Source organism: Hemiscyllium ocellatum, chromosome 34, assembly GCF_020745735.1.
Source record: "Hemiscyllium ocellatum isolate sHemOce1 chromosome 34, sHemOce1.pat.X.cur, whole genome shotgun sequence".
In the NCBI taxonomy this organism is placed as follows: domain Eukaryota; kingdom Metazoa; phylum Chordata; class Chondrichthyes; order Orectolobiformes; family Hemiscylliidae; genus Hemiscyllium; species Hemiscyllium ocellatum.
Genome location: NC_083434.1, coordinates 21,683,246 through 21,710,858, shown reverse-complemented (window position 1 = coordinate 21,710,858; position 27,613 = coordinate 21,683,246). Strand labels below are relative to the sequence as shown.

Here is a 27,613-nt window from a genome sequence, read left to right as displayed (position 1 = left end):
AACGGAAATTGCTGGAAAAACTTAGCAAGTCTGGCAGCATCAGTGGAGAGAAGTCAGAGTTAATGTTTTGGATTCAGTGACCCTTCTTTGGGGCTTCTTTAGGGTCACTGGACCCAAAAATGTTAACTCTGCTTTCTCTCCACAGATACTGCCAGACCTGCTGAGATTTTCCAGCAACTTCTGTTTTCAATTCTAAGTTAACTTCTTGATGTCAAATGTCACTGTCCTTCAGCAGTTTAGGGAACATTTTAGTTCCTCCCCTCGCCACTAAAAGATTATGACAGTCGTGGAATTCTGTAGAGCAGTTAAAGAGCCAATATCCTTGTTTGTCTGCTGCTCAATGTCTTCCCCACAGCATAAAGCCTTACACATGCAAATTGATGAGAACTTTTTCATACATGGATAATTGCCCAACTCATGCTCACAATGGATAAATACAACGAAAACATGGGGCACTTAGAAAATGTAAACAGCAAATTAGTGAATAAACACAGCTGCTTAACTGCTCGCAGTATCTTTGCATTGGTCCCTGTGGAGACATATTCTATTGAGTGCATTACAACCAGGGTGATTTTCATGGAATCCATTTGCAGTTTAAATGCACAAAACTCACTCAAGCAGCAGGTAATTGGGTGTCATTCTTTTTTTTACAGCTGTGATCCCACCCAACTCTGACCTTGGCCTCTTAGCGATGTTCAAATTAACTCAACAGAAGCTTAAAGAATAGTACCCCATCTTTCAAAAAGGCATTAGACAGCCTTCAAGCCTCATTATTGATTTCATCCATACTTCCATTTTCTCACATAGCAGGTGCTGGTTATGATTCTGCTGTAACTGTTTAAAGATCCACTGGATCTTATTTCATTTTATATTTGCCCATTATCACCTATTTTTGTCTTGTATTGTCATACCTTTAAAATTGAACAACAACTGCCCTCCATCCCATCAAGAATCTCTTTCACTGTTGTTCTTTGCCCTTTCCCCTGGTTCTGCACTTCTGTTCAATTTTAAATCTCTTCCTCTTCCTTCTCATTGAAACACCAACCACCTGAAATGTTAGTGTTGCTTCGCGGTTCACACATATTCTGTTATTTGTAGCTGTTAAATAACTTTATCATTCAGTGGTCTGAGCAGAGTGTATATTGTCTGATGCTCACGATGTAGCAGTGAAGGTTTGAGACAATATTGTGATGTCCTTTTGCAGATTGAGATGTTAAACCAAAGCCCTGTCTACCATCTCAGGTGGACACAGAAGATTCAGTTGTCCAATTTTGAAGGTGGGTTTATTTTCTGAGGACAGTCTATGCAACTATTAGGACCTAGGCTCTGCTAGTCCCATCTTCCACCTCTCTGACTTTATCCTTCCTTAAGACACTCCTTAAAGTTTCACTCTTTGATCAAGATTTTAAGCACCTCATCCAATTTCTCCTTACATGCCTCGAAATGCTCCTATGTAGTGTCTTGAGATGTCTTATACATCAGCTGTTCTCCATAAATTGCTGAATTGGACAAAAAAAGTAACAATCCTTCCCTGTCTTTCTTGATTTGTCTGGTTCCTTTAACACAGTTGAGCAGTCTATCCTCTTCCAATGCCTTGTGTGCCTGCCTGGGAGGGTACCTATACTCCTGGTTTCGTTCTTACCTCTAAATCGTATTCATAATGCCAACTGCAAATGATTAGATTAGATTACTTACAGTGTGGAAACAGGCCCTTCGCCCAACAAGTCCACACCGACCCTCCGAAGAGTAACCCACCTAGAACCATTCCCATACATTTACCCCTTCACCTAACACTATGGGCAATTTAACATGGCCAATTCACCTAACCTGCACATTTTTGGACTGTGGGAGGAAACCGGAGCACCCAGAGGAAACCCATGATGACACGGGGAAGAATGTGCAAACTCCATACAGGTAGCTGATTGAGACAGGAACTGAACCCAGGTCTCTGGCGCTGTAAGGCAGCAGTGCTAACCACACTGCCACCCAAATACTTCTCTTCTCAAATCGCACTATTACCGCTGGTGTTCCAAGGACCTACTCTGACCCCTTGCTATTTCTCATTGACATGTTGTTTCTCTGTGCCATCATTCAAAAAAAAAAAATTCTGGTTTTCACACGTACATTAACAATAGCCAGCTCTATCCCATTGCCCCTCTAAATACTCCATTATCACAAAATTATCAGACTGCTTATCTGGCATCCAGCATCGGAGGAGCAGAAAATTTCTCTAATTAAACAATGGGAAAAAACCGATACTAATACTCAGCCATCCAGTTTACCAAAATATTTTTCCTTGCACAGAAAGAGAGAATAGAAAATAATCTCTTCCCGTGCATATCCAGGGAGGGTAAGTTTGAAAAGCCCAAAAGGAGAGATACAGGGTCCACTTTAATTTCCGTTCCTAAAATTTCTGTCAGGGTACTTGCTACTTTAGTCCAGTATTTACGAATCTTACGACAGGTCCATAGGCAATGTACAAGAGTGCCCACCTCTATTTTACATTTGGGACACATTGGAGATGCTCCTGCCTTAAATTTTGCCAATCGATCCGATGCTATATGGGCCCTATGAATATCTTCAGCTGGATAGCCTGGGTTCTGTTACAGATGGTGATTCTTCTGGTGTTTTCCTAAATGTCATTCATGTTTCTATAGAGATTTCTAGTCCCAAATCCTGATCCCATGTTTTAAGCAGATTGTCCATATCTCCTGATACTTCAACATGTAGTAAATGATAAATAGTACTGATGGAAGATACCCCCATTGGTCGTAGTACTCTACATTCTCTATCTGATTTATAAAGACTATCTAATAACGTAGTCTTCTTCTGTATATAATCTCGAATTTGGAAGTATCAAAAGAGGTCTCCATTAGGTAATCCGAATTTCTGACGCAGCTGTTCAAAAGACATCAGGACCCCTTCATTGTTCCTCGCCTTAGTTTCCATATATACAGCAGCGCGGTCGGAAATTGCTATACTACCTATTTTACTGGATGATATGGAATTTTAAAAAATTGAGGGGGCAAAAAACATATCAATTCTGGTATGGCATTTATGTGGATTGGAGTAAGAAGAAAAATCTCTGCCCTGTGGATGAAGACATCTCCATACATCTACTAATCCTAATTCTTTGTTCAGGTCCACCAATTATCTAGATCTGGGAGATACTCCTGCAGTACTCATGGGAATCCTATCTATTTCCGGATCCATAATACAATTAAAGTCTCCCCCTATAATTGTATGACGGGCACCAAGAGCCATCAATTTTGAGAAGGCTTCCATTATAAATTTAAAGGGGTGTGCCAGCGGGCAGTACAAATTTAGAATCCCATATTCCTCTCCATTTATAAGGGCTTTAATCAGAATATATCGTCCAGATTCGTCTTTTATCTGATTTAGAATTTTGAAAGGGAAATTCTTCCGAATAAGAATAAGAACTCCCCTACCTTTTGAGTTAAAAGAAGAAAAAAAGGCCTGATTAAATCCACCCTGTCATAATTTCAAGTGTTCTTTATCCAACAGGTGTGTCTCCTGTAGGAGAGCTTTATCAACTCTTTCTTTCTTGAGATTTTATAATATTTTCTTCCTTTTGATTGGCGAGTTACTCCCCATGACGTTCCAGGTGCACCACTTAACCAACTGATCAACCATAATTGTCCGGGCAAATCCGAGACCCCTCGGGAGGGGAAACCCTATCCAGAACATCCCGAGCATAGAGCATATAAAATTCACAAAAATAAAGGCTCTCTAATACACTCACAACAGTATAATAAAAAACTATTTCTAAATAATAAAAAAAACGTATTTAAATGGAGATTTTCCCCCTTGTTCCCAGGGGGTGTCATTTCCTTTCCAAAGGTCCATCGTATCTTCTCCCAACCAGTGCCCCACCCTTGACCCAAGTGATCCTCAATAGGATGAGGAGAATTCAAATATACTACAAAGCTAGAGTTAACAGTGAGCACACTACCCCCCCCCCCAACCACACCAACAGCTGGATATATTTGGTAATGTTAATACCATGTATAAACATATATAGCTATAAAATTACAACCTCAACAAATAATAATACAAAATAACAAGGGAAAACAATCCTGCTCCTAGAGACAGAGGTAAAATAAAATAACGTAACCACCTCCCCTTTGGGAGGGAGAAAATCGTTAAGTAGAGAACAATTAAATAAATCTCTCTCCCCACCCTCCAAGATAATATTAAGCAGTAAGGTAAAAAAAAGAAAAAGGGGGGGATATAAACCGGAGTGGGGGAAGGCAAACCAACATCCATTATCTCTTACAATTTATCTAAGAGAGTCCAAAAATTCCTTAGCCTTTTCCGGCGATCCGAAGTTATACACGGATCCTTCATGGTTAAAGTGTAGCGTCACTGGGTAGCATAAGGAGTACTGAATATCTAAGTTCCTTAAACACTTCTTCACCTCATCAAATGCCTTCCTCTTTCAGACCAGAGCTGGGGAAAAGTCCTGGAATAACATGATCTTGGATCCTTTATAGATCATGGCTTGGGAATCTTTCTAGAGGCTCCTAGGAGTTTCTGCCTCTCCTTATAGCTCTGCAGCCGGAACAGGACCGGGTGAGGACGCTGGTTCGAGCCGGGTCGCGTATTGCAACCCGGTAGGCCCATTCCACCCTGACCTGGCCTGATTCAGCCCCCAGATTTAAAAGCTGTGGCAGCCACTGCTCGAGGAACCCTGTAAGCTGGCCTTCTTCTTCCCCGTTCAGGAAGGCCCAGCAAATGAATATTTTTTCGGTGACCTCGATTATCAAGGTCATCAATATGATTCTCTAAGGTCCGGACTCGCTGTTCGAGAGTCTGGACCTGATCCACGGCCGATTGCACTGTAGTTTCAGAGGTCGCGGCCTTTAGCTTCGCCCCTCCGACTTGGCGCTCAATGTCTTAATGTCTCGGTCGTGCTTTTGCAGCGTGGCCGAGAGCAAGTCCCATCCACTTCGGAATTCTTCAATAAAAGCGTCGATCTTCGCATCCAATTGGGAGATAATTTCCACGAGGCTCGCCACCATAGGTAAGTCCCCCAGGGAGGCTGCAGACGCCTCTGCTGCAGCTGGAGAGGGTGGGGGAGGGGTTCCTGCTTGCTGAGAGCTGCGGGCTCCCTTCCCTTTAGTCATTTTTACTGAAGATTAGATTGTTTAAATTTAATACTAAGCAACTAATTAAATTAAACAGCTATTTTAAATGATTTGGTGAGTGTGGTGGGGGTGGGTGACCCACTTTGCCCAAGTCTTGGGAGGAGCACTGTAGACTCAGACTTGCTGGGTAGCCGCCATCTTGGATCCCCCACTCTTTAATGTTATAATCACCTCCAGCCCCTGAACCCTCTAAGATATTGGGTCTCGTCTTATTCCGGACTCTTCCCAATCCCCTATTTTACCTGCTGCACCATCGGTGACTGTGCCTTCACTACCCACCTCAGATGAGTGAACTGACAGCTCCCCTTGATGCCGATGTAGGCATTTGAAGACCTAGAAATGTCCAGATTGAGGAAACGGGAACTTGAGATTCTGGAAAGGGTACTCCAAATTCATAGCATACACTTTGTTATCTTTGCGTTTTCTTCTGGCATACTGTTGACCTCAGTTATGCCTTCTACAAAACTCTCAACATGTATACTGAGTCAGTGCGCTGTTGTGCGTGAGGTTTACACCATCATACATCATGCATAACATACACACAGGAGCATCCATACACACATACTGTATGAGTGTTTAGCCCACTTATCCCAGAAGCAATGACTTATCTATTATTTCTAAAATATCAAAAACAAAATTGTATCTCAGGTGCCAATTTAATTAAAATGGCTATTATTTGTTCAAATGTGTTTCAACAAAAGTTTACAAAATTTAAAACTGTAGCTCTTTTCCTAAAATCAAAAGCTTTCTTCAATTATCAGATATCAGGAGTCCAACTGGAACGACACTTCCCACAGATTTCGGTACGTTCGCTCGAAGGGTCATATCCTTCACTTGCGAGGCTGGTGGATGGAATGGTTGATCTGGTGTGAAACCGGCAGTTTCTCCACTGATGGGTAGGGCTTTTGGTGAGCAACTTGGGCAGCAGCTGGGGGAAAATCCTTGTCTCCCTGTGGCAGGAATGATAACAGCATAATTAGTTTCTATTCGACAATGTAAACAAAACTAAAATAATCCTGGAGAAACTCAGCAGGTCTGGCAGTATCAGTGGAGCGAGTTAAGTTTTGATTCCAATACCAGGGGTAAGCAATGACGAACAGGTCTCTGGCACAGGTCTGTCCCTGTTGCTCAGAGGGAAGGGGGAAGAGGAGCAGAGCATTAGTCATTGTGGACTCCATAGTTAGGGGGAACAGGAGGTTCTGTGGGAACAAGAGACTCACGGTTGGTGTGATGCCTCCCAGGCGCCAGTTGTCTCTGATCGTGTTTTCAGGATCCTTGAGAGGGAGGGGGAGCAGTCCACATAGGGACCAACGATATAGGTAGGAAGAGAGATGGGGATTTAAGGCAGAAATTCAGGGAGCTAGGGTGGAAGCTTAGTGCTAGACCTAAAGAGAGAGCTAAGAAGAGCCAGGAGGGACATGAGACGGCATTGGCTGACAGGATCAAGAAAAACTCTAAGGCTATATCGGGAATAAAAGAATGACTAGAGTAAGTTTAGGGTCAATCAAGCATAGTAGTGGGAAGTTGTGCGTAGAGTCAGAGGAGATAGGGGAAACACCTATCTCTAGTTTGATGCCTGTGCCATGTGTCAGTGAAGCAAGGAATAGGGAGAGACAGGAGTTGAACATGTGGCTACAAGAATGGTGCAGGAGGGAGGGTTCTGGATTCCTGGATAATTGGGGCTTTTTCTAGGGTTGGTGGGACTTTTACAAACAGGATGGTCTTCACCTGAACCAGAGGGGTACCAATATCCTGGGGGGGGAGATTTGCTAATACTCTTCAGGTGGGTTTAAGCTAATTCAGTTGGGAGATGGGAACCGGAATTGTAGTTCGGGTATACAGGAGGATGAGAGCAGTGATGTCAGAACTAGGATTTCAAGATCGCAAGAAGGCACCGGCAGGCAAGAAGTTGGTTTGAAATGTGTCTACTTCAATATCAGGAGCATCCGGGTGGTTTCCTGACACAGTATGTAGATGGACCAACAAGGGGCGAAGCCTCATTAGATTTGGTACTGGGTAATGAACCTGGCCAGGTGTTAGATTTGGAGGTAGGCGAGCACTTTGGTGATAGTGACCACAGTTAGGTTGTTTACTTTAATGATGGAAAAGGGATAGGTATATATCTCAGGCAAGAGTTATAGCTGAGGGAAAGACAATTATGATGCGACAAGGCAAGATTTATGATGCACAGGATGGGGAAGGAAACTGCAGGGGATGGGCACAATTAAAATATGGAGCTTATTCAAGGACCGGCTATTGTGGGTCCTTGAATAAGTATGTATTGGTCAGGCACGGTGGACATTGTCAAGTGCGGGAGCCATGGCTTACTAAGGAAGTTGAATTTCTTGTCAAGAGAAAGAAGGAGGCTTATGTTAGGATGAGATTTGATGGCACAGTTAGGGTACTTGGTAAGTTACAAGTTAGCCAGGAAAGACCTAAAGAGAGAGCTAAGAAGAGCCAGGAGGGACATGAGACGGCCTTGGCTGATAGGATCAAGAAAAACTCTAAGGCTATATCAGGAATAAAAGAATGACTAGAGTACGTTTAGGGCCAATCAAGCATAGTAGTGGGAAGTTGTGTGTAGAGTCAGAGGAGATGGGGAAACGCCAAATGAATACTTTTCATCAGTATTCACACTAGAAAAAGACAATGTGGTTGAGGAGAATTCTGAGATACAGGCTACTAGACTAGATTGAGGTGCATAAGGAGGTGTTATCTAGTTTTACACTTTCCAGAATTGCTGTCCCCTGGGCCAGATGGGCTTTATCCTCGGATTCTCTAGGAAGCCAGGGAGGAGATTGCTGGGCTTTTGGCTTTGATTAGATTAGATTAGACTTACAGTGTGGAAACAGGCCCTTCGGCCCAACAAGTCCACACCAACCCGCCGAAGCGCAACCCACCCATACCCCTACATTTACCCCTTACCTACCACTACGGGCAATTTAGCATGGCCAATTCACCTGACCCGCACATCTTTGTGACTGTGGGAGGAAACCGGAGCACCCGGAGGAAACCCACGCAGACACGGGGAGAACGTGCAAACTCCACACAGTCAGTCGCCTGAGTCGGGAATTGAACCCGGGTCTACAGGCGCTGTGAGTGCTAACCACTGTGCCACCGTGCCGCCCACAATCTTTATAACATAATTGTCTACAGGAATATTGCCAGAAAACTGGAGTATAGCAAATGTTCCCCTGTTCAAGAAGGGGAGTGGAGACTGGAATTCTAGACCTGTGAGCCTTACTTACTTTGGTTGTGGGTGAAGTGTTGGAAAGGGTTAAATGCGATAGGATTCATAATCATCTAGGACAGGAATAAGTTGATTAGGGATAGTCAACACAGTTTTGTGAAGGGTAGGTCATGCCTCACAAACCTTATTGCGTTCTTTGAGAAGGTGACCAAACAGGTGGATGAGAGTAAAGCGGTTGATGTAGTGTATATGGATTTCAGTAAGGTATTTGAGAAGTTTCCCCATGGTAGGCTATTGTACAAAATACGGCGGCATGGAATTGAGGGCGATTTAGCGGTTTGGATCAGAAATTGGCGAGCTAAAAGAAGGCAGAGGGTGATGCTTGATAGGAGCTATTCATCCTGGAGTTCAGTTACTAATGGGGAACCACAGGATCTGTTTTGGGTCCACTGTTGTTTGTCATTTATATACATGACCTAGATGAGGGCATAGAAGGATGGGTTAGTACATTTGCGGATGACATTAAGGTTGGTATTAGATTAGATTACTTTACAGTGTGGAAACAGGCCCTTCGGCCCAACAAGTCCACACCGACCTGCCGAAGCGCAACCCACCCATACCCCTACATTTACCCCTTACCTAACACTACGGGCAATTTAGCATGGCCAATTCACCTGACCCACATATCTTTGGACTGTGGGAGGAAACCGGAGCACCCGGAGGAAACCCACGCAGACACGGGGAGAACGTGCAAACTCCACACAGCCAGTTGCCTGAGTCGGGAATTGAACCCGGGTCTCAGGCGCTGTGAGGCAGCAGTGCTAACCACTGTGCCACCGTGCCGCCCACCAATTGTGGAATTGTGGATAGTGATGAAGGATGTTGTAGGTTACAGAGGGACATAGATAAGCTGCCGAGCTGACGGAAAAGTGTGAGGTGATTCACTTCGGAAGGAGTAACAGGTACGCAGAGTACTGGGCTAATGGTAAGATTCTTAGTAGTGTAGACGAGCAGAGACAGATCTCAGTGTCCAAGTATACAGATTCTTTAAAGTTGCCACCCAGATTGTTAAGAAGGCATATGGTGTATTAGCTTTTATTGGTAGAGGGATTGAGTTTTGGAACCATGAGATCATGCTGCACCTGTACAAAACTTTGGTGCGGCCACATTTGGAGTATTGCGTACAGTCTGGTCACTGCATTATGGGAAGGATGTGGAAGCTTTGAAAAGGTTTCAGAGGAGACTTACTAGGATGCTGCCTGATACAGAGGGAAGGACTTATGAAGAAAGGCTGAGGGACTTGAGACTGTTTTCATTAGAGAGAAGGTTGAGAGGCAACTTAATTGAGACATATAAGCTAATCAGAGAGTTAGGTAGGTTGGACAGTTAGAGCCTTTTTCCTTGGATGGCGATGGCTAGCATGTGTGGTAGTGTAGATTAGATGGGCTTCAGATTGGTTCCACAGGTCAGCGCAACATCGAGAGCCGAAGGGCCTGTACTGTGCTGCAATGTTCTATGTTCCATCCCCAATGAAGAGTCATACCGGATCAAAACAGCAACTCTTTCTCTCTGCACAGATGCTGCCAAACATATTCTATTTCTCTAGCACTTCTTATTTTTATTTCAGATTTCCATCATCTGCAATAATTTGCTTTCTTAAAAAATCTAATTTGTGGAGAATGATGAACCTCTTAGCGTCTTTCACAACCTTCAGGTGATTCCAAAGAATTTTACAGAAAATGATATTTTGGAATGTAGTCACTGTTGTAATGAAAATTGGCAGCTGACCTGTTTGCAGAACATTTGTAAAGACCACATGATTCTTTTTCTTTAAGAGAGATTGGTTCAGGGACGAGTCTTGGTCAGGACAGCAGGGAAAGCTCTATGACAGCTCTGACCTTTCTTTCAGTAAGGCCTGCACATCTGTCATTTTCAGTTAAGTATTATTTTCATTTTTAAAAAAATTCTTGTATTTAAGTACCTCACTGGTTTTGTTCCTCTCTAATGCTATAATCACCTCCAGCCCCTGAAATCTCTAAGATATTGGGTCTCGTCTTATTCTGGCCTCTTCAGCATCTCCTATTTTACCGGCTGCACCATTGGTGACTGTGCCTTCATAGTCACATACCTGTGGACATGACACTACCCAAAGAGAAAGCCATCAGACTTCTATTTCAAATAGTTCATGGGACGTGTTGCCTTCTATAGATATTTTCCAATCAACTTATTCAGAGATGTTACAACACATTTCTGGAGGAGGTCGGATTTGAACATGGGCCGCCTAGCCTAGAAGTACGGACAAGAACACTGAATCTCTAGATCTCTTTCTTAAGACTTCTATATGGGAAGGTTAATTGGTTCTCAGTTTCACAACAAAAGTTAAAGGTATGCGTGTCCGTTTTCAGGAGTGAAGTTTATTTTACCTTTCATTTAGATCATGGTTACCCCTGATTCTTAACTCAATCTGTGCACCTTTGATCACAATACTTTAATATCTAATCCCAACAAAAAGCCATCAATCTCAGTTTTGAAATTTCCAATCAGGGTTATCTTTAATACCTATTCAGGCTGAAAGGAGTTTCAGATTACTCTCTGTGCAAAGAATTTCTTTCTAAGGTCGTCACTTAATGGTTCAGTGAAGGTTTGTGTTAGATTCTTCCACCAAAGGGAGCAGTTTATCTCCATTAACCCCATCAAAAGCATCAAACTCCATCAATGCACCACTTTACTGGCCTTGCACTGGAATGCCTGTTTGAATCTACAATCTTCTGAATCAGAAGAGTCAAGAGATCAACCAACTTAACCATGGTTAATGAGTTTCTCCACGCAAGATTAGAGCTTACAGGATAATGATGTGGTTATCATGGAAGTCTCAGTTCAGCAAAAATTCTGTTTACATTACAGTAGTGACAACACTTCAAAAATCTAACTCACTGGCTGCAATGCATCTCATGAAACACATTATAAAAATGCAAGTTCTTTTTTTAAAAATCTTCCCATGACGTGACAGTTAAGCCCCTTAATCTTTCCTGAGTTAAAATTAATTCATTTTTACAATAGGTAATTTCCCAAAATTGAATGCGAAAGCAACCACGTAATGTGGACAGTCAAAGTGGTCCAGAAAACCATTTCCAAGGGTTAATTTCCTGAGGGGCTTCCTGTTGCAAGTTGTTTCTGCCAGGTTTTCCCTAATTTTCCCATCAACACCAAAATGACAGACTGCAAAAATCCCCAATCAAAAGGAATTGGCAAACAACTCTAGGCTGTTATTTTCAAATGGGCGGTAGATAAATAATCGAACAGTAGATATATAATAACATCAGTGACATATTTTAGAGGTAACATCCAGTAGTACATTCAGTATTGCTGTATAGAAACAGGCACAAGCCTGTCAAGTGACTACTCAACTCCTGAATGTTTAAACCCTAAAGGGTTGGTTCGGAGTGTCCAGCTACCTACATCCTTCTTACCATTAGAGACAAATCTCTCAAATAGAAGCTACTTAGAATGTTTAATCTGGAATACCATAGCAGATCAGCTTTTTAGCCCAGAGGACCAAATCTCCCCAAGTCTCTCCCTGATTCTAATGTCTTTCAGAGTTTTTATGGTGTATGAAACCCAGCTGCTCCTCCTCTGATCTTACTCTCAGCAAACTGTCTATCATCCAACTAACCATCCTGGCCTCAGTGCTATCAGTTCCCTTTCTTCAGTTACAACCCCCCTCTTGTTCAAATCAACCATCATCAGCCCTCTCAAACAAAATACACATGCAACTCCTCTGTCCTTGCAAACTGTCGTCCAGTTCTGATCTCTCTTATCTCTCCAAAGTCCTTGGACTGGTTTTCTGCCCTGCTACTGCACTAAAATAGCCCTATTTAAAGATGCAAATTATATATTGTGCAACTATAACATGATAAAATCTCTTCATTGGCCTTAGTCTGTTTGGCATCTTGGGCATGACTGACCATGTTCTTCTCTTCCTTGAACATCTCTCCACCAATGGCCAGCTGCATGGATCACTCATCTGATTCCCTATATCCAGTTATGGTCAAAGGATTACCTGCAATGGTTCACTTCCCACTCTTACACTGTTATCACCCAGGAATTTACCCTTAACACCTCCAATTTCTCATCTGGGTGGTGCCTTTGGCATCATCATCTGAAAACCCATCCGGTTCTACAGGTACACTTCCAGCTCTACTTTACCACCAAACACAACTTTCCCACCGTTTACAATTTGACATGACTAACCCTAATCCTATCGCATATCAGTTATCCAGTACTGGATGACTGGAGATAACTATTTTGAAATGTGTCCCTATCACAAACTCCATTTGCTAACCACCAACTCTAACCTTCTCCCCAGAAAAGGTTAGTGTGTGTGAAACTGGGCGTTTTTCAACTTTGGCTTTCTAATGACTAAGATGAACATCTATCTATGTATCTGCTTCATAATCAAGCCACCTTTCTTCCACCCAGTAACAGTGCTCTGCTTACGTCTCAGCTCACCTGCTTTAATCTTTTATTACATCTAAATTACACCTAATTTCATTAGGCTCCTGCCTGGCCTTCCACCTTTCAGAAACTTGAGCTCATTCAAAGCTTGCAGTCAAGTCTTGTTTATTTATCATCCCTAAACTGGAATTCAATTCTGTGGGGCCTTTCTTAAGCAGAAAAGAAAACTGAATCTGTACCTGCCAAGATGAAATATAGTACGTTAAGCGACCAACTTCCTACATTGGTAAATTAAGAAAAAAATACTTGTACTGGGCATTTTGAAATCTATTTTAAAAGAAAACTGTAATATTCTACTCACTTGCAACAGATTAACCAATTGAGGAGCAGGCGGCTTGGGGAGGTGGGTGGCCCTGTGGTAGGGTGGGGGCGCTATTCATCGGCAATGGGCTCCAAGCTGCCTACTACAGCCATCACTTACTTCTAGCTGTTTTGTGGCTCCTGCCTGATGCTATCTTTCTGAGGTATTTGTAAGCAGCTTTCTTGCTAGGACCGCAGCTTGGTGGGGCTGCTCATCATGGCCATGAGTCCCTCTATTGTGACCATCGCCTTGGGTGAGGGTCAGGAGCTATTACAGCTCAGCTCAGTCCGGCCAGCACCCCATAGACCAGGGTTGAAAGGCTGGTATTGGCAGGTGAAGGAGAGAAAGGGGGCATGGTTATTAGGAGGAGCTCCTGAACTTCAAGAACAGCTGGTATAGAGAGATCTGTTGCACCCAGGTGGGTCTTGGGGGTGATGACAGCATTTCGGGGACAAGGTGACAGCTTCATTGGGCAGTCTCAGGTCTGGTAGGTTCAGTCCCTGCTGTACAACTTGAACAGGGAGGATGGCACCTGGAGAGACTGCAAGTCTGAAAGGGAATGGTTGTTCCAAAGTGACATTAATTGTGTCAGGCACTGGAATGTACTGCAGTAAACAACCCTATAACAAATGTCATGGCACTCAATAATAATGTACCAATGTTAAAGTTAAATGAGGTACCTTTAAACACTAGGTTCCTGAAAGTAAACAATGGAACTTGTCAATAATACACAAAACCACTTACAATACACATAGGATCAGTCTAAGGTGGAAGCGAAAAGGCATTGAATGTTTTGGAGGCATTGAATGGTTAAGGCTTCAGGTGTTGACCCTTCTCTTTTACTCCATGTGCTGACAACTCAACTATACATTTCCAGCAACCTCAAACTTTTAAAATTGCTCTAATTATAAATAGACATCTCACCAAAATTGAAGAAAATGGAGAAGTAAATTGTGTCTTACCCTTGCTAAAGCACCAGAGATGATGATCGGAACAGTTGGCTTAGGGCTAAACAAGAAAAATATGATTAACACGACTGTGTCAGAGAGAATTGTTATGCTTTGATATTTAATACAGACAACAAAAACAAAACTCACGCATCATCAGAATTCTGCTCAGCCTCATGTAACAAAAAATCCATAAATAGCAACATTGAGAGAAAAGCAAGATACTTAAAACAATACCATTTCTGACAGCTGTGTCAATATTTTAATAGTTTACTATCATATCTTTCATTCACTTGCTGAAATGAATTTACAATAAGCCTTCATTTATTTGTTTGATCTCATCCTTTGTATCGCATTTTTCAAATTCAGGCCTTTCTATATATTTTGGATCTTTAATGTCGATCCATCACTTAACAGCTCACAGGATGAGCATTGTAATGACCTGCCTCCAGAAATGGGCAGGTTGGCATCAGGTGAGAGATATTTTTAAAATTCTTTAAAATATTTTCCCACTTGCCCAGTACAACCATACTTTGCAGCTAAAATTCAGCCCCCACATTTTTAATAAAGTTTGAAGCTTTTGTCTGTGAGTGGAAATTGTTTTTAATTTCAGAAATATACTTTATTCATAAACATATATTTCTCTAAAAACATAGACACTAAAGCAATTTGGCTCTGTATATAAAGAAACAAACAAACAAACAATCAGTGGAGTTTGACTCTATCCAACAAACAAACCAAAGACATTGCTTATTTATACAAGACTATATTAATATAAGACCAGAGGCTGCGAGAGGGTCTGATAACTAAGCAGACTTCCATTGTACTTTGGCAGAAAGACCTAAATAGTGGTCTTTCCCCACTGCACTTGGCACCAGCTGCCCCACCCTTTAGTGAGTTTGTCATGACACAGTCCTAGACCTTGGAATGTGCCAGTCTGCAACACTCAGTCACGGTCAACTTCTTGCTCTGGAAGACCAGGAAGTTTCAGGCTGCCCAAAACGTGCTCACCGAGTTTATAGTCCTCCAGGAGCAGTCAATGTTTATCTCGGTATGTGTCCTGGGAACAGGCCAGAAAGCACAGAGTCATGGAACTGCTCGGAATGAACCGCAATAAAAGCCACTGCATCAGTCAAATGTCAAGAAGGTGGCAAAAAGTCTGATTCAGCCTTATACAGTCACTAATGAGAAGGATAAGGTTTGTTGCTAGAAAAAGAATTGGAGGTGGGGACCTAGGCTAAGGGTCTAGTGCAGAAAAGTGAGGCTAGTGTAGGTACCAGCATAGTTTTAGCAGTATAGACTCAATGAACCGAAGGGCAACTTCTGTACTGTATGATTTTATAAAGACAATGATCTATTTTTAGGGTCAAATAGAAAGAAAAGGAACTTGTTGTTGACTTCAAATGCTTCTGTTCACAAACTAGTTAATGGGATGTTCTGGCATATTGAGACAGTAATATCAGTAAGCAGGTACACATGTGGCAACCAAAACATTTACAATCCTTTAGTTTAAATTGCCAAGTAGTGAAAGTAGAATGACTATTAAGATAAAACCCCAAAAGGACTGCAGACATTTTAAAAAGAAACATTTGAATTTCAGGGCCAGTACAAGTATTTTGCAATAAATCTCAAGTTACACTGTAACACCATAAAACTCATGTACAACTAATTCAACATGCTATAACTTTTGCAAGACTTTTTTTTAAAAAGAAAGGCCAAGTGATGGAGTTGAAATTCTCATCAAATCATGATTCTAAGGGTGCTTGTGGAAAGCTGCACTCTGCACCCCATGTAGAATTGAGCACTCAGGGGAACAGCAAAATGTTGATGTCCATGTTATTCTTCACATATCTCAAATCCTAAAGTTGCTGTCAATTTAAGCAATCACAAGGACTGTTGATAATTTGCCATCATTATACAATAAAATTGATACCTCTCTGTTTCTTTTTTTGTTCCAATATTTAGCTGGAGAAAATTGTCATCTATTCATTACTAGATGTTGGACAAGAAATCTGAGGCAATGAAGGGATTGAGAGGGATATTGTGGTGCTACTGCTTGGTGTCACCAGCATAGATGTTTGTTTTTGGGTAATGCCATCAAGGGACAGCACGTGGATGAAAAATGGGGTGGGGTGGGGGTGGTCCAAAGATAGATCCCTGGAGGATGCTAGGGTTAACGGTGCAGGAGGAGGAAGAGAAATTAATGCAGGCTATTTTCCAGCTACGGTTAGGTTGGTAAGAACAAATCCAGGTGGTCCACTCCAAGCATGGTGGACAAGAGCATTTACAGTGCAATAACAAAATAGGAAAGGGATTGAAAGTTTAACTTTGTCCATTACATATGCTGTTAGTTGTGCTTTTGACAATAGTAGTTGTTTGGTACTGCAGCCGAAGTGGAAAATTGATGGAAGAGATGCAAACATGATATTCTGGGAAAGATGGGCACAAATTTGTGAAGAGACAACATGTTCAAGGTCAAGGTCTTGTGAGATTAGCTGGAGATGGGTGGTAGATTATAAAGGTAAGTGATCAAGGTCAGTTTTTGAGCTCTCAGGAAGTTTGCATTGTTGCCTCAGTTTGAAAGGTGAAGGAGATAAAGGAAAAAAAAGACAGATATTGCATCATATTGTAGTGGATGGATACTGCAGGGTTCCAATAAAAGGGCAATAAAATGATCATTTCTAAAACTCCAAAGGCACAGCAACATTGTTAGAATGATGGCAACTAAGTTCTTTGTTAATACAATGTGTCTTGAATTTACTTAGAATTTTTAAAAAATATTGGGATGGGGCTATCACTGGTAAGACCAGTACCTATTGTGCACTCTTAGTTTTCCAGATACCACTGAGAAACTTGCTAGTTAGCATTCAATCCTTTTGATGTGTGACTGGAATCACCTCTAGGCTAGACTAAGCAATGACAGTGGATTTCCATCCCTTAAGGACTTTAGCTGGAATTCAGCGATAATCCAGTAGCTTCATTATCACTTTAATGACTGCCAAATAGAATTCAAACCCTTAACAATTTGTGATTTGAGGACTTTAACTCCTAATTAATGGATTATTAGTCCAAGACCCCTATACTACTTGTTTACTAGTGAATATAGTACACACCTGAGCATATTTTACACACAATTCAAATATTCCAACTGCAGAATTTGGAGGGGAAAAGAAATAAGGAAGGAATTTCATCCCAACTTCTGATTTATCAATTATTTGGATCCCCATTTTAGCTTACTGTCACCCATGGGCATTTGTTTGTACTTTTTAAAAAACACCTCAGCAGACTCTGTAGGAAACTAAAGAAAAATTGAGGGGATCATGTTGTGCACTCTCTTATCTATAATTGAATTTGATGCTGGGAAAAAGTGAAGACTGCAGATGCTGGAGATCAGAGTTCAAGAGTGTGGTGTTAGAAATGCACAGCCGGTCAGGCAGCATCCAAGGAGCAGGAGAGTTGACGAATCATCGATTCGCCTGCTCCTCGGATGTTGCTTTCCCAGCACCACACTCTACGACCTTGAACTTGATGTTCCTTTACCAAATTCAGGCACTAACTGAAGATGAAAAGTTGGGAAGAATAAAAAATATTAATCTATTCTTTTCCCATTTCTATGGAACTACAAATAGTCCAGTTGGGGTAATGAAAGGAAAAAGGTATGATGCTAATCTTGCTCGAGGGAAGAAGGGCTCAATAAGTCTCTTTCAAAAAATGAACTTCCCATTACTTTTCCAGCTGCTGCTCCCACCAGCTCCACAGCAAGTGAAGTGTAACAAATGGAAAAGAATTGCCACCATCCATCAGAGAATATATTTTGAATGCAAGACAAATTGACAGCGAGCCCACAGATGTTATCTCTCACAATCACAACTATTGTTATCTCCTCCTCTCGTGATCAACTGTTCCTGTAAATTCAATGCTCCAAGCAACTAAAATAATTTGGTCAGGAAAGCTTTGGATAATTATAAACCAGTTTTATACAGAATTTACAGCATAGAGATATGGCATAATTTGTTTATGCCAACCCTTAATGTTCCATGAGCCCCTTCTCGTGCTACTTCATTTAAGCCCATCTATATATCCTTTACTTCTCTTTAGTTCCATGTATTTACCTAGTTTTCCCTTAAAGCCTTCCATGTTATTCACCTAGTGGCTTCTTATATAATAAAAAACTAGAAGAATTGCAGATGCTGGAAATCTGAAACAAAAACAGAAATTACTGGAAAATCTCAGCAGGTCTGGCAGTAACTGTGGAGAGAAATCAGAGTTAAGGTTTCGGGTCCAGTGACCCTTCTTCATAACAGGTCTGAAGGAGGGTCACTAGACCCGAGCTGTTAACTCTGAATTCTTTCCACAGATGCTGCCAATCCCCATACGTTAAATGAGGACATTGGGCAGAAATGTAGAGAGAGGCAGGTGCAGAAATCAAAGGTGTCAAGCATGGTGGCCCTTCACTCACTTGAACCCAGCACGTCAGCCCCCACCCAGTTACGAGACAGGATGCAGTCCCCACTGCCCTGGGGCCCACGGAGAGAGTCAAATGGAAGCAGAGTCAGTGGTCAGACCCAGCATGAAGATTGTCCTGCAGGCATAACACATTGTACATGGGCTAAATTGGTGCTTAGTGGGAGCTGTACCCCACTGCAGAGGGAGGAACTATCCTCATGGGGCTGCTCACCAATCATATTGTAGGGAAGGAAGAATAATATTGGTATTAGGTGAGTTTCTAACAAGTTCAATCAACTCTTATTTATTTACTTCTGGTTGGGGGATGCCAATTTTGGCATTGCCCACCCTCTACTATTGGGGTGAGTTTTGGAGGGCCCTTGTGGCACAATGGCAGTGCCCCTACCTCTGAGCACAAAGGCCTGGGTTCAAGTCCCACCTATTCCATCACTGAGCAGGTTCATTAAAAATATCCAGCATCTCTGAACAGGTTGATTAGAAGAAAAGTAAGGTTCAACTTGGAGCCTAGTAGGGAGGGAACCTGGCCTATTGTAGCTGGTCCACCATGAAAAACACCCAGAGGGTACCACTGCTCCAGAATTCCTAACTAGGCTTAATCAGACACAACATTACAATAACAACATCTCGATCTTAGTTCTGGACTTCCTCACAAGAAACAGCATCTCTACACTCTATCAAAATCCCTCAATTTTAAAAGAAATTGAAATATTTTAAGTACACATTTTAATTTAATTAGCTTTGAAAAGAATTGGCTTCTCCCTCTCCAACACAGTGTCGTCTGTCAGTTTCCTCTTGCATTACATCCTGGCTCATCATGGTGATTCAGTCCAGGGTGGGAGCCCAAGTGATTGCACTAGTTGGTCCCACTACCATCTATTTTGCTCCCCTTAGTTTCCCCTCTTCATGATCATTTAAAATTTGTTGCCTAATGAATTGCAGAGCTTCAGTAAAACCCTCTGCTTTACTGCTGAACTTCAGTTTGTTAATCTTCCTCATATTTTCAAGAATTACTCCACCAGAATAACATGGTAATAAAAAAAAGTCAATCTGCAAAACATTTAATTATCTCAGGCATTATAAAACTTTCTGCTCCTTCCAAGTGATGTTGGCTTCCTCTGAGCACACGTGAACTATCTGTGCCACCTAGAGGTTGCTGTTGAACCATTCACTGTCAATTTAGGATGGATTGTGCCGTCCTGGGTCAGTTGCAGACTAATTGCCGAGATTGATTGGCATGGTTAGTTTACAACTATTTATTCAGTAGGAAGATTCAATCACAATATATTAAGTATTAGCATGGCTCTATTCTAAATTACCATAAAGATGAGAAAATGTATGCATAAAATATATTAATTTATTTTAAAATTGTGAAGGCGTTTGATTGGGCATGCAGTTGCTATTTCTTATGAGAAAGTCCAAAACTAGGGGCAACAGATAAAAGATCATATCTGATCAAGACTAACAGGGGATTCGGGAGCAGCACTCATATAGGCAGGAGCGCATCACAGTAAGGGAGAATCCACAGCCATAGTGAGGCTTTTCCCATCATAAGGACCCAAATTCCCAGCGGGACAGGCCAGATAACTTGATCATTTCCATCCCATTCTCAAGGTTTACCTTCAAATCCCTACAGCTTTTGATATAAATCAATTCAAAACCTCTTCGAAAGAGTTTTAATAACCAAAATTCCTTTGGCATGTCACTCAATCATCAAACTCAATGTTTACTAGCCATGACTTCTTTGTTTTAAGCTCCCCTTAGACCACAGTACAGTTTTCCCCTGTCCATTTTACACAATGTTTTGATATATTTGCTGCTCCTACATCAACCCTGAGCCACAATCTGGGAATTCCCGAGCTAACTGCACTTTATGAGTATCTTCACCACATGAACTCTGATGGTTCAAGTCCATGGTGCATAGCCACCTATTCAAGTGTAACTAGGATTGGATAATAAATGCAAATTGCGGGGTTCATCCCAAAAACAAAGCAAAACTACCCCATGTACAGGACACCATTAATTCTTGGAGGATAATGACTATTGCTCTGTAGTTATCTACATTCTTATATGAATATAGGCACAGAGTAATGGTTAAAAGATATTTTCTGGGCAGGATGAAGGTTTGAATTGGAGTTCTTCAAGAGTTGGTTTTGGGACACCTTTTCTGATATATATTAATGATCCAAATCATTGCGTGCAGGAGACAGATGACAAGATTTTCCAACTTCACAGATGACAAAAAACTGGGGAGCATTGAGGAGGACAGAGAATTACTACGAAATGATATTGACAAGTTGGTGAAGAGAACTCGAAGATGATAGATGCACGTTGTTCCCTCAGCCTTAGAGGGAATTACAGCTGCGGCATTATAGTTAAAGAGTCAGAACTTTCAAGGCAGTGAAGAATATTCAAAAACATCAACTGTGTCTCTGTGCTGTATTTATCTGTTTCTCGTTCTTCTAAGAAAGAATTTGCATTTATAAATCATCTTTCACTCAGTATGTGCAAACTCCTTCACAGTCAATGAGATATTTTTGAAGCTTAGTTACTGGTGTAAAGTTAATGTTGCTTATGCAGCTCATTTTTCCTCTGTGAACGATTGAAGGATATAACTGTTCAAATGTTGTACTTAGTTTTCCTATCAGCTTATGGTTCTCATCTCTTTCATGACAGAAAAAGTTCTTAGTTATGTTTAATGTCTGCAGCTATGCACTGTAACCTCATCAAAGGTGTGATGATTTCATTAACTGCTTGAGAGAAGCTGGAGAAGTTCACAACTGTCCACTGAATCCACAAAGTGATATGATTACACACCCACCACATTCTTTGATCATTTTTCTCAATTATACACTGCAGTTAGCGAATCTATTTATGCTTTCTTACTTTCTCTTGGTTGGTGTGAAAATGTTTCTGTGTCAAGTACTAAATTAGAAAAAGTGCTTTGTTCTGAACTTTAGATTATTGCTATAATCACATCTCAATTAACTTAATTAGTTGGCTTTGGGCACCACTGCAAATAAAACAATCTTGTATCTGCCAGCCATTAATAAACGGCTGTCTGGACTGCTCAAAGTCTGCAGGAAAAAAAACAAGAAATAAATGTAGTTTCAGAGTAGCTTCACATCAAGGGTGAAGTGAAATGAGTAATTGTTCCAAGTTAAGCAGGTGCAGTGTTGGAACTAAAGGGAAATTTTCTTTTGCTTCTTTGTAATTCTAAATAATACCATTGTTTGTTTATAGAAAAGAAACTCTCAAAACCAACAGAAGATTACCTCTTGCATTTAGGCATTGTGTTTCTGTTGACATTTTTACAGAGTGCAATTCAACAATTTAGCCTGTCAAAAAAAAGGGACCATTAATGTAAGTCTGTTTTAAAACGAGAGAATATAGACTTCCTCATACATTCCAAGTTCGCCACATTGTTGCAGGCAAAATGTTACACTATTTCACAAATTTGTTAAAAATAATAAACATTAACTGCTTCTTCTAAAATGTCCATTCCAGACACAAGTTATTTTAAACTCTTCTCGTACATCTGTCTTTGTCCAACTGGGATGAAAGGAATCAGTTTTGTTTAGTACAGTTATGCTTCATAATGCAGTAGCTTCCACCACTTCTTAAAATGGGAGTGAATGGCATGTAATCCTCTGTATATATAAAAGTGTTATTGTTGTCTGGGTATATGTCTGTTAGCTCTGTTTCGTTGACGTAGCCAGAATGTAAGTGCAAGAAACAGCGGAAGGAAATGTGGCAGTTACCTGCTAAAAGGCCAATGAAAAGAAATATCACAAACAATTGTGGAAGTAATGGGAATATCTTTTTCTGTTACGTGAACTGTCCGAACTGTCGAAATTGTATTCGGCCAGTAAAGGAGGCTCAAGGACAGGTTACGAAGGATTTCCTGGATATGGTGAAAGTATTAAATGAGTACTCTTCACTTTCGAAGGTGATGTTAGACTTAGAATTTCATCATTTTAATAATTCAAAATGAGGGAGGTTACATGTTAGTTACACAGCACACTACAGGTACTACATCTGGAGGACAGTGCAGAGTATCAGAGTCATGGAGATGAACAACATGGAAACAGACTTTGTCCAACCTGTCCATGCCAACCAGATATCCTAAATTAATCTAGTCCCAGTTGCCAACATTTGGCCCACATCCCTCCAAATCCTTCCTAATCATATACCCATCCAGATGCATTTTAAATGTTATAATTGTACCAATGTCCAGCACTTCCTCTGGCAGCTCATTCATACACGCACCATCCTCTGTGAAAACACTGCCCCTTAGGTCCATTTTAAATCTTTTACTTTAAATCTACGCCCTCTAGTTCTTGACTCCTCTACCCTGGGAAAAAACCTAGGCTATTCACCCTATCCATGCCCCTCATGATTTCACAAGTTTCTATAAGTTCACCCCTCAGGGAAAACAGCCCCAGCCTATTTACACTCTCCCTAGAGTTCAAACCCTCCAACCCTGACAACATCCTTGTAAAACTTTTCTGAACCCTTTCAAGTTTAATAACATCTTTCCTAAAGCAGGGAGGCCAGAAGTGAAGGTAGTATGTCAAAAGTGGCCTAACCAATGTCCTGTACAGCCACAAGAAAACCTATACTCAATGCACTGACCAATAAAGGCAAGCATGCCAAACGGATGAGTCATCTTATTAAGGAAAGATGTACAGAAGATTATCCGAATATCAATTGTCTGAATTTCTGATTATCTGAAAGGAGATCTCAAGGTCCCGATTGAAATATGACATCAAAGAGGTGTTTCAATCCTGATCGTGTCTTTTGTTTACAGGTACAATGATTAAAAATGAACGCGACATACTGAAATGCTGCTGAGAACATTTCTGGACATCGATGGGAGCCCAGGCACCGTCTCCAAATGACTGACCTCCGGCGCTCTCTCTCCCCCCACACTTTCCCTGGAGTTCTACAGAAGTGTGTGCCCTGAACCTCAACATTGTCCTGCACAGGGCAGAAGTGGAACCTGCCAAAAAGTTGCAGTAAGAAGTTGTCTGCGTGTGTGCTGTTTGGAGACTTACCCACAAAGGCAGCAGCAGTCTTACTGTTGGTGTCCAGTCCGGCTGGCCAGGGTGGGGGCAGATCGGCCGGGGAGCGGGGGCGTGGACAGTGAGTGGGGGTGGATGGGAGTGCGGGTTGGGGGTGTGTCCACGTACGATGTGCTGCTGCCTCGTCTCTTGAAAGGGAGGTGGACTTTACAGAAAACTCCCAGTCCAGAGGAAATCAATTAACCGAAAAATCAATTATCCGAGCAAAATAGTGCCTGTCCATCTTGTTCAGACAATCAAGGTTCCTCTGTAAATGCATTAGAGGTGGTTTAGAGAAGGTTTACCATACTAATACTGGAATGGGTGGCTTATGTTACATGGGAAGGTTGTATAGGAGGTGCTAGAGGTTAGAAATGTAAAGGGCAATGTGTCTGAAACACATAAGATCCTAAGGAGTCCTGGCTGATTGGATGCAGAAAGTAGTTCCCTTTTATGGGTGAATTCAGATGTAGGCATCACCTATTTAAAGTTAAAAATCACACAACACCATGTTATAATCTAACAGGTTTATTTGGAAATACAAGCTTTCGAAGCAGAGTGCTTTCGAACAGATATAACCTGGTGTTGTGTGATTTTTAACTTTGTACACCCCAGTCCAACACCAACACCAACACCTCCACATCACCTATTTAAGACAGAAATGAGATGAATATTTTCTCCCAGAGTTATAGGTCTCTGTAACTATCTTCCTCAAAAGGTGGAGAGAGCAGAATATTTGAATATTTTTAAGGCTAACGTAGGTAGATTCTTGTTAGGCAAAGGATACTGGGGTTGGTGCTATTCAATTTGGAGCCAATGTATTCTGGGTGATGCTTGATACGGCAGGCAGAGTTTTGGATGACCAAGTTTATAGATAGTGGAACATGATATGCATCAGAATAGTAAGATCCAGGGGTGTCAATGGTATGGATGAGGGTTTCAACAGCTGGTGAGCTTAGTCAGCAGAGAAGTCTGGCAACATTATGGAAGTAGAATTACGGAATTTTAGTAACGATGTGATCAGAAGCTCATCTTGGGATCAAATACAACACCAAGGATAAGAACTGTCTGTTTCAGTCTCAGTTATTTGGCAAGAAGGAGTTTCCTCTAAATGCAAAAGGTCTGTCTGTGCCTCAGACTAGAGAGTCCCCTAACACAATTGATCTCTTGGAACTCGACACACCCCTCATTGCATTATAGCCAGTCTCAATACCAGAAGCTTGGCTGTCCGTGCTATGTTCCCCTGGGAATCTATCATCCCCTCCATTTTCCAAAACAGCATACTTGTTTGAAATGGGGATAGCCACAGAAGACTCCTGCATGAACTGCCTACCTCTCTTATCTTTCCTGGAGTTAACACATTTATGTGACTGTATCTGCAACTTTTCCCCCTTCCTATAACTGCCATCCATCACAACCCCTTGCTTTTGTAAATTCCTAATTGCCTCTGTGTCTCCAACCGATCCATTCGATCTGATAAGATTCACAACCAACCACATTTATTGCAAAGTAACCCGTAAACTCTCCCTAAACTCCCACATCTGACAAGAAGAACATATCATTCTACTAAAGGCCATTTTTGCCTCTTTCAATCTACAGTGGAGGCAAGAACAATTGTAACATTTAAAAGGGATCTGGATGGGTATATGAATAGGAAGGGTTTGGAGGGATATGGACCAGGTGCTGGCAGGTGGAACTAGATTGGGTTGGGATATCAGGCTGGCGTGGACAAGTGGGACCTAAGGGTCTGTTTCTGTGCTGTACATCTCTATGACTATGACTATAAATGCCTTTTACTGGGTGGAGCCAGTCTCATTAAGACTGCACTATACACACACACACACACACACACACACACACACACATTTTTAAACCGCACTGGCGGTTTGTTGTCTGCATGGTGACTTTTAGCTCTGTACAGTCATGTGGCTGAGGGGGAACCCTGGAGGCTTGAGTATAAAGTTTGTGGCAGGGACCAAAGAAAATGGCTTCAGTCTACCCTTGCGAATTTAGATAAAATTATTGAATACATTGTTTTATATGGAAACAATAATCCAACCATAGTATGGTAGCTAGAGAAAACCATATCCAATTGAAGACCCTTAAAAGAATGTGTTTCATACTATTGCAATACATAATTCAGCGTAGAGACAGGAACATACTGTTGGCACTTAACATGGCTTCATGAAAAGTCTTTCAGATTTGTTTTACTTGAAAAGGTCACCAATATGGTAGATGAGCAAAGCTCAGCAGATATTTTTTACTGAGGCTACCCAAAAAGCATAAGAGGCTTCTCTACAAAATAAAATAAACGAACGCTTTGACAATTCATTCAATTGCAAACAACAATTTATCTTGCTTTTAAATTACAATTGTTCAATTAGCCACCTGGGGGCAGTCTAAGACCATCACATTGACAAAGACATCACAATGCAGAGTCTGATCCTCTCATCGTTAGCACAACTCCTGCATTTTCCAAATTGCAAGATTGTATGTGTGCTACTAATAAAGAGTATGTTGCAAATTATATTAATTTCTTTTGTACCTCACAGAGAATTCCCATCACATACAGTAGAATCTTTCTACACCAAAGCACAGCCTATTAAATTATGTATTTTCCAAAGGACACCAGTCCTAGTCACTCCAGACAGTGCTTCTTTTGCATTTTTAACATTATCTGTTTCTATTCAACAGCACCAGGATTGTTGTTATAAAATACCATTTGTTATTCTTAGCTCTTAATCATGAACCAGCAATGAGCACTAAGAACATCCCCACCCAGCTCACAATATTATTCAGGCATCTCAACAGCATTATATTAAATGCCATGGCAAAGATTAACTCAGTTTTCCTACAACTAGGTAAGTTTTAGGAGGTTAGAGGCTTTCAGTAAATTTGGAGATTAAATAGGTAGCAGTCAGTACACAAGGCCCTATTGACTTTTGAGCTAGTGAGTTTTCACTATGTCAAAGAGCTCCTCCTCCAGGATACTTCAATGAAGGGAGGTCTTAACTTAGTATTAATAACAATGATTTCAATGAGAAATTTCATGATATACTCAACATCTGCTAAATAACCTTGGTTAGTTATATCAACATGCTCTACATTAAATGTCAATTAATGAAAATATTACCAAAAGCAAAATATTGTGGATTGTCTCCAATGGGATTTTAGTTTGGCTCTTTTGGCTTGTTTGTTTGGTTCCTGGTTCCTTTTCTTGTTTGATCAGGTATATGCCTAACCCCGCCCTTAGAGCCACACCTCTACCCTCTGCAAACATCTCCAAATTACATTTATTTTCACACTTCTTCCAAATGAAACTGTACCCTGCCTGTTCTGGTCAACCCATGCCCAGATATTAGCATTATTTCCAGCATTCCTTGAATCACAGCTCTCACCACATCTGAAAATCCACATTCAATCCCACTTATTGCTACATGAGTGCTCTTGCGTCCTCTCATCAGCAGCGTTGCCTGGGTCAGCAGCATTTCATCCTTTTGATTCATCCACCACTTTGACAAAAAGACATTCTATTCAGGAGTCAAGGACCTTACTTCAGCAATTGGAAATCCATTGGACCCTTCTTGCCTTCCATTTTCCCCTGACCCCACCGTACTATCCCTTCAAACCTCACCCAGTGCCACGTTTTATCTGTTCTGTCTGACTCCAATGTTATTCAATGTAAAAACATGTTCAGCAAGCCCAGGGTCCACTAACAACACTGGCCTGCCGGGCTCATTATTATAGCCTGCTATTGCCTAACTGAACACACTTCTTCCTCTCCTAATGCTATACCTTTTTCCATGTTGTCCAGGCTCTACCAACCCTAATCCAATATTCTCTAATGCTTATTCAGGGTCTCTCTCCTACCTCAATTATTGTATGTGCTGATGAAGTCAGTGCTCTTTCTGCAAGCTGGACATTTTTTTTAAACTTTGTTTCAAATCTCCAACCTTCTCTCATCT

The 27,613-nt window shown here is 41.4% G+C and overlaps 1 protein-coding gene across 1 annotated transcript in view; it reads right to left on the bottom strand.

Moving 5' to 3' along the window:
- Positions 1 to 5,805: 5,805 nt before the first annotated feature.
- Positions 5,806 to 27,613, bottom strand: part of dap (death-associated protein) — an 86,448-nt gene continuing 64,640 nt past the window's right edge. Inside the window, exons 3-4 of the mRNA XM_060850090.1 lie at positions 14,137 to 14,182; positions 5,806 to 6,118 (exon numbers count right to left, since the gene is read on the bottom strand). Coding sequence (XP_060706073.1) covers positions 5,999 to 6,118; positions 14,137 to 14,182 — 166 coding nt within the window. The 3' untranslated portion in view covers positions 5,806 to 5,998. The remainder of the gene's footprint in view (positions 6,119 to 14,136; positions 14,183 to 27,613) is intronic.